The 12255-nt window shown below is 36.0% G+C and overlaps 1 protein-coding gene across 1 annotated transcript in view; it reads left to right on the forward strand.

The window, feature by feature from the left end:
- Positions 1 to 12255, forward strand: part of LOC107509932 (ankyrin repeat domain-containing protein 26) — a 64378-nt gene that overhangs the window by 15982 nt on the left and 36141 nt on the right. Inside the window, 3 exon segments of the mRNA XM_036225058.1 lie at positions 1357 to 1390; positions 4782 to 4854; positions 9549 to 9660. Of these exon segments, the coding sequence (XP_036080951.1) occupies positions 1357 to 1390; positions 4782 to 4854; positions 9549 to 9660 (219 nt within the window).

Consider the following 12255-nt stretch of genomic DNA (forward strand, 5'->3'; position numbering starts at 1 on the left):
ATATCTTAAATGCAAGTTGACCATGTCTTTAAAAACAGGTTTAATATGTTAATATATGGTAATAGCAGGTTCATGGACACCTTGTATTTGAAAAAAAAATAAGGTTCACAGTGAAATTGAGTGGAAAGTACAGAGTTCCCATAAACTCCATATCATCATACATACAGTCTCCTTCATTGTTGACAGCCTGCATCAGGGAGGTACACATATTCCAATTGATGAACCTTCATTGACTTGTCATCATCACCCATAGTCCATAGTTTACATTAAAGTTCACTTTTTGGTGTTGCAGTATATGGGTTTTGACAAATGTATCCATCAATACAGTATCTTATCTAATAGTTTCACTGCCCTAAAAATCCCCTGTGCTCTGCTTATTCAGCCCTGTCTTATCTCAAATCCCCTGGAAACCACTGAGCTTTTTACTGTAGTCATAGTTTTGCAATTTCCTTGAAATCATATAGTTGGAACCATAGAGTGAGCATCCTTACAAAAGTTTAAAAATTAAAATTCCAAGGTAATTGAATGTAGTTGTTCAAGATATTCTTTGTCCATAGTGGATTTTCATTTGCTTATTATTGTTCATTGGCTTAAGATCTGATGACATAGGTCTTACAAACTGAAAAAGCATGATCTCTATAAACATTTGCCACATAATGGGGGAGCTAAGAAAAATGACATCACGCACAACTGTATAGCACTATTTGAACCCTCCTTCTCCATGAGGCAGGTCCAGACGGACTCTGTAACAATGAAATAAAACAGTCCAAAGGTTTTTAATTTATAAAGCTGGCATCACAAACTCTTTTATACTTATTTTGCAACTGGAAATGGCCATAAAAAATCTGTTCCCTATGTTTTGCCATGCTGCAGACTATAGTACCTATAGACCACATTTTCTAATCTGAACAGGTTTGACTGAAGAAGTGGGGAAGGGACGATGTGTTACAGCATAATAAGTATTCTCTCTTCTAACTGCTCCTCATGCCAGAGTCCAGAGAAATCATGCTACTGAAGGCTGACATTGTTAGGTTATGATACTACTAATAATACTATATTCTGTCAGTTTGCTTCAGTTTGGTTAGGATTATCATCACTGTAAACAGCAGTTCATTCATAAGTACTGAATTTGAAAAACCCATTCTTTTTTTTTTTGCATTTGATATGTATATAAAGAAGGGGAAGTAAAAGTTAATAAATTAATTGTCTGTCAACAGTATCGTTAATATTTATTCAAGTATCATCTTAAGATATGCTCCCAAAGGAATATCTCTTAACATAGCATCAGTCTGATACTTTTTAGTCCTATATTTTACTATTCTTGATTTCAAATATATATTTTTTTTTCTTTAATAGTTAATGAGAATTCTGAGGAACACTCTGTAAGCAGGTAGGATTTTTATAGAGCTTTAAAAATTGTACATTTGGGGAGATACAGAGTAAAGGAAGTTACACTTGTTGAGTATTCTACTGTGGGATAAACACTACATCTTAATATTTGTTTAATATTTGTTTAATGAGTGCTTAATATTTGTTTTCTCATAGTGTCATCACAATGGATTTGCAAAGTGGCAGCGCTATTATAGCCTGCTTTTTTAGCAATTATGCAACTGTGCTTCAGGACAGTCCATTCATTAACCTGTGATTCCATAGTGAACATGTGGCAGGTCCCTGATTTGATCTTCAGCTTACTTTGCTCCCAAATCCATCATCTTGTCCCTCAGTTCATACTGATAAGTTCTTGTGCAGCACTGGCATCAATATATAGATTCAAGTTGGATCAATTCAAAAAGTCTTCAATTTAATTATGTGTTTGGAGAGCCCCATTTAGTTATGTGTTGTTGCTGACTTAGAGTTTTCCTACAAAGCCCTGTTAGTCTAAGCATTTGTCTTAGTATACTGGACAACTGCAGCGGTAACTAGTGTCTTGTTTTACCATCAAAGAGTTTAGGGCAGATCTCAGTCAGCTATGGCCACAGAACCCTAGGTTTTACATAGCAAGGCCTAATCAGGCAAGTTTTATCTATAATGATGTCTATTCTTCTTGAGGAGAATTAGTGCACTGTAATTGAAGAGTATCTATGCATAGACCCTACTATGTTAATTAAGATCAACATCTATTTAGAGGCTGTTTGTAATTGACCTCTACTTACTGCCTTCCCAGTCTGTTTTTTTCCCTCAGGCTAGTACCTCTGCTTACTTTGGTAAAATTTCTTCTCTTTTTTTTTCTCTAGAATCTTATTTTCTTATTATACTGCAAATAATTATTTATTAGTCATGAGTGAATGGAAATTTTGATTGCAAATAATTATTTATTAGTCATGAGTGAATGAAAATGAGTGCACATCGACTTTTTTATTTATTTGAAAACGAACACCCAACTCCTTACAGAAGATAATTAAAAAAAAAACAGTTATTTTGGCTAAGTAACTTGTCTTTAAGGGTAGAAAGTATTTTTGTTATCTCCTGAGATTTAGAATAATGCAATTGTGTAAGATCCTTTCCCAAATTATTCTTTTCTCAGAAATGACAGCTAGAAAGAAACACTTTGTTCTGCTTTGCCATTGGTCATTTTAGTTGTTTTTCCTTCAGTACTGTGTACAACGTTGATCTCATTCTTAATCCACTGTCTTTACCAGTGTGGTTTGGGCTACATCTTTGGGTGAATTCGCTGAGCTTCCTGATCCAAAGCCCTTTGATTTAGAGCATGAGTTTCCATCTCCAACTAACAGGCACAGTAGGTCTCCATTTCTCTTTCCAGGAGGACCTAGATGTCCAGGAGCTGCTCCTAGCCCAGTTTCTGGCCTTCGGTCTCGGTTCTGACCTGGTGCGGCTGCTCCTCCAGGGCCGGGATCTGAGCCTGGATCTGGGCTAGCGGTGCACAGTCGTTGCCTCGGTCTCTGACTGGGGAGTGTTTCACTGCCAGGAGGGACTGCAGCGCCATCTCCAGGAGCTGCAGGGTGCGCTTCATTTCTGTCAGCTGGGGTCCTGGCTGAGGTGGCTGGCTGATCTGCCGCTGCGTCCTGGTACTCTTCTTGTTGGATCAGGCCTTGAGTCTCGTTGGTCCTGCTTTTGGTTTTTTACCCTCTCTGCTCATCTTGTTGTTTCTTTCATTCCGTTATTTTTTCCACTTCTGCCAGCTAAGAATTCTTCATTTTCTGCAGACAGACTCAAAAGCACACAGAATTTCAGAAATTTGAGGAATCTTAGCAATTAATTAGTCAAAACACCCTGCAGTACATCAACTTGTGTGTAATGTCCTGGCCAACTGGTTTTTCACATGGAGAATTCGAAACTCAAAGAGATTAAAGTGATTTATTTGGATATAGTAAGTGACGGAAATAAGATGTAAAAACCTCAGGTTTCTAAGCCCAGGATTCTTCTTTCTTTATCGTCCTGCAGATAAGAGTTTTAATATTAGCAAAGTGGGGACAGTAGGTCTAGTGAACGTAGTGGAAGAGGGTAGGAACGAATCAGCAGGGAAATCCAAGTTTCTAGAGCAACGGCACTGGGTTAGGATAGGAATAAGGACTTTAGAAAAGACATCGGAGATCAGATTAGATAAAAGAGGTCAGAATATTGGGATTTAAGACAAGTTGAAGATAAATTACAAGAAAGAAGGACACAGGATGTAAGGAGTAGCCTAGCAAGGCAGATTAAAATAAAGGGTTCAAGGGAGTCCCGAACAGGTTGCTGGTTTTAGGCTTGTTTTTTGATTTGGAGGAAATAGAAGAAAATAATTTCCATCAAAAGATATTAAAATAATATCTTTAGAACACATAGGAATGTGGTATCATCTACCCCTCTGTCCAGTTTACAGAGAGGGCTTGGGTATCCTCGAGTCCTAGGAGATTGGAGATTGCTGAACTATTCAGATCCACTGACCAAGGCAGGTGTCTCCTCACCTCCACCTCTTTTCCCAATTCACTGACGTCCTTCCCATATACATGGAGGGTTGGGCAGGGGTGGGACTGGCTGTCAAATCAGTAATGGAGTTGAGTAGCTGGAAACATGCTTGTGTAAGGGGTGGATGACTAAGACTCCATTAGCTTATTATCCAAGAGCAGGGAAATAGAAAGCCCCGATTCCTGATCATTCGAGCCCATCCCTGTATCAGGCATCTTGCCTTCAGAGGCTACAAATTTACAGGTTGGAGACTGCCATGGAGCCCTGTGGAAAAGGGACCTAGGAGTGGAAAGGGTAACAGCAGATACATTTGTTCTTTAAGTTTTATACATTTAACTTTCCACCATTTCAAACATTTCAGGGAACTTTCTGTACGATCTGAGGGTACAAGGAAGGAATGGGATCACCTTATGTAGTGGTCGCCATGCTAAAGAACCAAGACTGCCATTTTTGACTGCTATAGATTATTAGTCTTTGAACCAGAAACAAACAATGCAGAAGGGACAGTATCTTTTACTTTGATTTAGGCCATCAGATTTGTTCTAGTTCAGGTTAAAAAAAATTACATCAATCATAATCTCAATTTGCAATTCAGGCTTTAGGACTTGTAGTGAAAACAATGTATTCTCAGGCTTGAATAATAATTTTATGTCTTTTTTTGTTACGGGAACTGAGAGTGTGTCTTTATAGAATATTTTGTAGGTTGGGAGAGGCAGATGCAGAAATAGAGAACTAAAAGTGATTTTTAAAACAGAGGTTAAATTTAATTATATCAAGAATCTTTAATATACAAGTAGCTGACTATTCATTCTTTGTTGTTGTTGTTCTTTTAAAGAAATGAACTAATTTACTTATTTTTGTTGTTTACTCTAAAGACTTTCTAGAAAACCTGGCTTTGATGATTCATGTCCTGAATCAGACAACAAAGACTTTGTTTTTGCTACCAAGGTAAAATTCTGCATGAAGTTCATTTTTCTGCTGTGCATATAGTTTTGTGTAATATTTTTAAATTCAGTGATGTTCTACCTATCATTGTTTGTGATAGGTAACATAGAAAATTGGTCAGAATAAACCATTTTACAAAAATATCACTAATTCTCTGTGTATGTGTGTTTGTGTTTAGTAAGTCTTGAAAGTGAGGGCTGAAGATATCACTAAAAAATATAGTGATAGGAAAATTATATTGGGGAAAGTTTTCCCACAATGGAGGAGATATATGATTTGGTCCACGACAAAAATTTTTAATGTGACTTTTAAATTATACTATCCTGACCTTTATAATAGTCATACCTAAATAAAATCTTATTAAAATTATATTTATTGGGGTGACATTGGTTAAAAATTTTATATACGTTTCAAGTGTACAATTCAACAATACATCATTTGTATATGCACTGTGTGTTCATCACCCAGAGTCAGCTCTTTTATGGATCCAATCATAATCATAAGAACTTATCCATTCAGGCACCTTATGTCTTTTGATTGGAACATTTACTCTTTTTACAACTAAAGTAACTATTGATACTTATTGCCTTTTTGTTATTCATATTTTTTATCTTTTCTTCTTCTTAGAGTCTGTTCGGCGTATGTAGTATAGTATATTGCAGGAGAGAAGAAGACGAAGACGCATCATCATCCTCCTCCTCCTCCTCCTCCTCCTCCTCCTCCTCCTCTTCTTCTTCTTCTTCTTCTTCTTCTTCTTCAAGACATAGCTTTGAGGTTTCTTGTGAAACTTGTTCAGTAGTGAAAAACTCCTTTAGTTTTTTTGTTGTTGTTGTTGGAATATCTTTATCTTTCCTTCAATACTAAATGATAGCCTTGCTGGGTTCAGTACTCTTGGTTGTAGGTTCTTACTTTCATTGTGTTGAAATATTTCCTGCCAATTGCTTCTGGCCTGCAAAGTTAAATTTTGTGTCTTTAACCTTTGGCATTTTAATTATAATGTGTCTTGGAATGGGCCTCATTGAGTTTCCTGGTTTGAGACTTCCTGGGTTTGTGCATATGTTTTCTTCACCAGGTAAAGGAAGTTTTCTGCCATTATTTCTTAAAATATATTTTCAGTTATTGCTCTCACTCTTCTCCTACTGGTGTCCCTATGGAGTAAATGTCATAACCCTTGATATTGTCTCAGAGGTTCCTTAAACTATCCTGATATTTTTTATTCCTTTTTCTTTTTGCTGTTTCCATTAGGTGTTTTCTGCTACCTTATCTTCCAAATCTCTGATTAAATCCTCTGCTTCATCTGATCTGCTATTGATTGCATCTAATGAATTATTCATGTCAGTTATTGCAGTGAACATTTTTGACTTTTTTTATGTTCGCAATATCCTTTTTTAGCATCATTATCTGTTGTAGTTCTCGCTGAGTGAGTACATCTATTCTTTCTCTAAGTTTATCGAGCATCCTTATAACTAGTGTTTTGAACTCTGTGTCTGGTAGATTGCTTGCCTCCATTTTGTTTAGTTCCTTTCTAAAGTTTTCTTGTTCTTTCTTTAGGGACACATTTCTTTATTTTCTCATTTTGGCTGCCTCTCTGGGTTTGTTTCTTCTATGTATTATATAGATCCGCTAAGTCTCCCAGTCTTGGTAGGGTCACTTTATATAGTAAGTGTCTAATGGGGCCCACTGGCATAGCACCCCTTGTGTGAGTCATTTGTGTTCTTCTGTTGTAGTTGAGTCTTGATTACTTTTGGCACTTAAGTGTGTGGACTTGATCCTGATGGACTGTGAAGAGTGGCTTTGACTGCAGGCTAACTTTGTGGAGTGAGATTGGATGTAGCAGGCTCTAGTTCCTGTTGAATCCAATCTTTGGAGCTAATTGAGTGGTGCTTTGGTGTGATCTGAAGCTGGTGTTGTTTCCTGAGCCTTTTGAGAGACGCTCTGGTACAGCCCCAGGTCAGCTGCTGTTTGTGTTTGAACCAGGGTCACTTAGTAGGACATACAGAGTGATCTTCAGTTGATAATAGCCTGTGCTTGGTTTGGAGGTGCTTGAGAGCAGCTATGCTGTTAACCGAGGCCAGCGTACACTACTTCCCAGCTGGGGGTCGCTTAGCAAGTAGTATGGAGTACACCAAGTCCAAGTGTTGCTTCTCTAGAGTTTGTGGACCTTGAGAATTTTAAGGAAGTCTGCAGTGTAGGCCAAGGCCAGATGCCTGTTAGTAACAGCTGCTGAACCAGGTTCAGGCCTGTGCATGAGTTGAGTGGGATGGGTTCTGCAGGAATCCCCAGGGTGGGATGAGTTTGATGGACACTCATATTTGGAGCCCGCCTGCACCTGCAGGCAGGCAGAAGAGTAAATATGCCCACCTGCCTGCTGTGTGAGAAGAGGGCTCAACAATGAAACCATCCTCTGTTGGCACATGAGTCAATTGTTCGGTCTACTATGAATAGAACCAGTTTTTTGTTTTGTTTTGTTTTGTTTTGTTTTGTTTTCCACTATACATAATGACGCAGGGAACATCTCCAAGCCTCCTTTAGGGCAGGATGAAACTGAGCAGGGCTGTGAGGGGACACAGATTTTAACAGGTCCCCTCTCCACACACTTATTTTCAGCATGCCTAGCACAATGCTTCAGTTTAGAGCTTGTTCAGCACGGAAGGACAAAAGAAAGAAACAAATTAGAGAAGGCGTAAAATGGGAGGAGGGAAAATGAAGAGGGCTGAGCAGAATGTGGTCCCAGCCTGGACCTGAGAGGTAGGGAATCTGACTTTGAGCCCACTCTGTGCCATTTCCTAGCTGTAAGACAATGGGCAGCTCCCTAGCCTCTTCAAGCTAGAAATTCTGATTAATTATTTCCAAATAATGCCTGAAATTAATAGACACATATGCACAATCAAATGAAATCACAATTTATGATTTTTTTCTAATATATTTCAGTTGCAATTGTAAAGCCATAAATAAGGAAAGATTACCAACATACTATATAAAATCATTGCTGCAAGATGATGTTTTACTTTTTAAAATATCTCCAGCAATGGGTACATTGAATAATATTCTTAAGAAATTTTATTAACTTTAGTATTCATAGCTGTTAAACCTAACATGACAGACAATTCTTTCCTATCTAAAACTCAGACATCTTAGTGACTTTATTTTTAGTCCATTTCTTCACTGGGTCCTGCTTAACTATCTGGATGTATTTGAAGACTTTTAAATCTTCAACTTGAATGATTATAGTTTTATTAGTTTTTTTCTATAGATTTCTTTTCTGAAAACTTTAACTACCATGCTAAATAGAATAGCTAAAAATTACAACTATTAGTATTCTTTTCATAGCAGAATAATAAAACCATGTGGTATTAAAAATAGGGATTTTTTTTCTTTCATACATCACTGTAGTACTTAAAAACATCTCACGATTCTATAGTCGCATAAGTATTTATTTTCTACAATTTAAAACTTGCTTTTTAAAATTAATTTTTAAACAGGACTCTTTTTATAACATCGTGATTGCCGTTTAACAATAAACTATTTCCATTGAACTTAAAATGCTTAATGCTATAATATCCCAGAAATAAACATTTGCATATACCCATAAAAGGGTATTTCATATTGTTGAAACAGAATTTGAAAAATATAATTGAAATATATTTTCCCCTACTCTTATTTTTTTCAAAATTTCACAAGTTCTGTGTAGCTTTGCATTGCTTAATTTTATCAGTTTAGTACATGTTACAAAAATCTATCTTAACATGTTATGCTTTTCCTGAGTTAAGTCACCTAGTCCTACTCCAAATGTATTTATCCAGACCTTTCTTCTAAGTCCCCTGGGTGCCCACAATTTGATATGTCCCAAACTGAATATACTGCCTCGACACTTTCCTTTTTGCTGACCCCTGTTACCTCTTCTCTCATTTGTTTTTCCCCATCCTATTAAATCCACCACAGAAATACTGAAGCATGAAAATTCCTGGACTCCAACCATCCCTGAAATCACCATATCCAGTCACTCACCAAGTTTAATATTTTCTACTTGATTTTAATATCTTATTGTAATCCCTTTCTCACCTTCAATTTTGAAATACTCTTTTCTAGTTTCTCTGTCTTTATATTCATATTTACATTGCTGCCAGAGTGACTGCTCTAAAATATGCTTGTGATGATGTAACTCCTCCATTATATGATAGTAAAACTCGTATGCCAGTATGACACTTGCCTTGTTCACTGTGGTTCTGATTTTGCAATTTTGTCTCTCCACCCCATTCCCAGTGTTCTAGCCTTACCACAGTACTTTGGTGCCCTCACTTACTGTATTGTCTTACACTTCCTGCTTTGCTCATGCTGCCCTTTCATGCCCATCACACCCTCTTTTTGCATGTATCTTTCATGATACAACATTTGCAGCATTTCCTGAGCTTCTCAAGTTGTCTCTTTTGTACCCTTACTGTACTTTATTCACTTTAGTTATAGAAGTAGTAAATGATACCTTTCTGTTCTTAATTTTTTCATGTATTTCTACTCCTGCTACAATAGAGGACAAAGTCTTTTATTTATACATCCAACATCTCTCAGTTTGGCGCCTATGATTTGATAGATACAGCAAATCTTTGTTGTCTTTCTGACTGATTATGTGAGTGAGCAAGCAAGTGAATGAATATGATGTTATCCAAAGTAGGTTTTTTTTATTTGTTTTGTTTTTATAGGAAGAAGTAACACCACCAGCAATTGGAAACAAAGAAAATGGTATGGATATTAGTGGACAGGCTCCACGAGAGCAAACAAATAAGGACAGGTTGAATTATGTTGATGGAGCACGTAAAAATAATACAAGTGATAATTCAGGGACTATATATTTTTCTCTGCTTACATGCTTGTCTAAACAAATCTAAAGTGAGTAGATACAAATATGAGATCTATTTCCTTAAGTATATATTTTTTGCTTTGTTTCTTCAGAAGTATTCCAAATACTACCAATTTTTATTCTTGCAAAAGCTTCAATACTCTGAAATTCATTTTTGTTATGACTTTTCATCAAAATAATTATGAGTGGAGATAGACATATATGTATTTAAAATTCATGGTAATAAATGTTCACATTAACATATCTGTAACTACATTTTATAGTTAAAATGTCAGCATTAGGAATAGGAGAAGAGGAAGATGTAGAATCACTTTCGGATCCTGAGGTACTGTCTTTTAAAATTATTATTATTTTTTATTAATTATTATTATTAATTTAAATAGCAGCACTGAGTGATGTTAAAACACGTAAGGTTTGCTTTGACTTTCCTTTCTCATCTCTGCATTTTCCCATAAAATTTATTTTCTTATGATTTTAAGTTATCATTAGAATAACTATGTGCTAGATATATTAATACTGCATAGTACAACTCTGCCAATTTGCAAGATTCCCTTAATGAAATCAGTGTACTATAGTATAAGAAACTAAGGCTTCAAAGTCATAAGGAATCAATTTGGGTTCTGAAGTTAAGTTTCTCTTCAAACTAGAGACTTATTTCAGGTCATCCTATGGACACATGTATGATTCTGTGATATTAATATAGATGTGTAAAATACTTCATCCATCCCATTATTGATATAAATTTTAACAGCGTTTTTCTGCAAGTCTACCACAGAAGCATGTTGGTCGCTTCTCTGGAGCTGAAGATCAAAGAGGAAAAATCATACTAAATGGACAAGTCGAAGGTAAGAACTGTATTTTGTGAAAAAAATTATTGGACAGGATGTTGATTTAAAACATGAAGCCTGATAAAGTCTAATAGTGAAAAAAAATCACCTATTATATTCATTGTAAAGAATAAGTGAAGTGAAAAGAGATCATTTGTATATCTTATCAGGTCTCAGGAAGAGTTTAATTTGAGAAAGCCACTGCAGAAGCTAAATTATTTGTTTCTTTCCCTAAATCAAGAAATAAAAAAGAGGAAAAAAATAAAAGAGGGAATAAAGAATAAGAAAGGCAGAAATTATAAGCAGCAAATGAAGGAAAAATAAGCCGATATATATATATATATATAGTGGAAGGTAGTAAAATCTTCTGAAAAAGGAAGAGCAGAGCATTGGAAATGTGGGAAGGATATAAAGTGAGCTTCCAGTACCAAAACTTGTCAGGAAAGTGCAGCAAAAAGTCCCTGTTTTTAGTCTTTTCTTCACTATTAGGAAGGTGTTAGGGATTTGGGCACCTGAACACGTAGAGCTCTGTTTTATCTACCATGGATGTACACAAGAACATGTGGGAAGCTATAAATGTATATACTTTAATGTCATGTAAAATAGGATTATGTCATAGGAGGGTATTGACTGTATAGTCAAAAGAAGAGCAGTGGAAAGCAGGAGAGAGCAGCGTCAGTTATGGGAGATCAGGGAAGCTATTATCTGAAAAAAGTCCACTCTCTAATGGACTTTTTAGATGTTTATAACATCTAATGAAGTTTCAATTTTGAAGAAATGATAGCAGCAGGTTCGGTAGTCTGCATTTCTCTCAAGCTCTCAGGTGACTTCTGTGATTACTGATCCTCAGACTGTGTTCTGAGTCAAGAGGATATCTTCAGAGAAATCTACATGAAGAGCTATTTTATAGTTCAAAACATGAAAGGATCAAAGAACAACATTATTTTGTTTTATTTCTGAACATGTTTATAGCCAAAGGGAAGCAAGGAGACCAAGTGGGAGAAATTATACATGTAAGATACTATGGCTAAACAGCAAAGAAAAAGTCATGGGACAATCCACAAAAAGAATGGAAAAGAAAAGAATCAAGGCCACAGGTCTTGAAATTTTGAAGACTAAGAAGGAGAATGAACAGGAGTGAAAAGAAAGGGGCGAACTAGGTATTTTGGAGTTGATGAGGAAGTCTGAGAGACTTCACTTTAGATGTATTTAGTATATTTGCACTGAAACAGAAGATGCAATCATTGCCACTCCAGAGAATACTGAAAGCAGTAGGGAGTGCAAGATTTGGGGTCAACTATAACCACTCATTTAACCTCCTCATGAGAATGTTAGGTTAGAAAGTATTGGGTGAGTTTATAGTTTATCATCCCTCAGAGATGTATGTTAAACTAGTATTTGTTATTCAAATGGGTTAATTTGAATATAGAAGCATTGATTGCTTTTTTAAGGTAGCTAATTTTTGGTAGGATAGCTAGTTTATAAAATGTTTAAATACTAGCAGGATATAACAAGCCAAACTAATTTTGGAAACAAAAGAAATTATGGAGTTATTTCCTTAGTGCTCAAATTGTTATTTTCAGAAAATATGACACTGATTTTGAAACAAAAGATTTGTAAGAGCTCATATAATTTTGGCAATTAACTTTCCCTTTTTAGTAACCATATTGCAATATCGAAAGCTCATTATACAGTATTTCTTGAATGTGCTTTGTATACTTT

The sequence above is a fragment of the Rousettus aegyptiacus genome, unplaced genomic scaffold (assembly GCF_014176215.1).
Source record: "Rousettus aegyptiacus isolate mRouAeg1 unplaced genomic scaffold, mRouAeg1.p scaffold_m13_p_7, whole genome shotgun sequence".
NCBI classification, from domain to species: domain Eukaryota; kingdom Metazoa; phylum Chordata; class Mammalia; order Chiroptera; family Pteropodidae; genus Rousettus; species Rousettus aegyptiacus.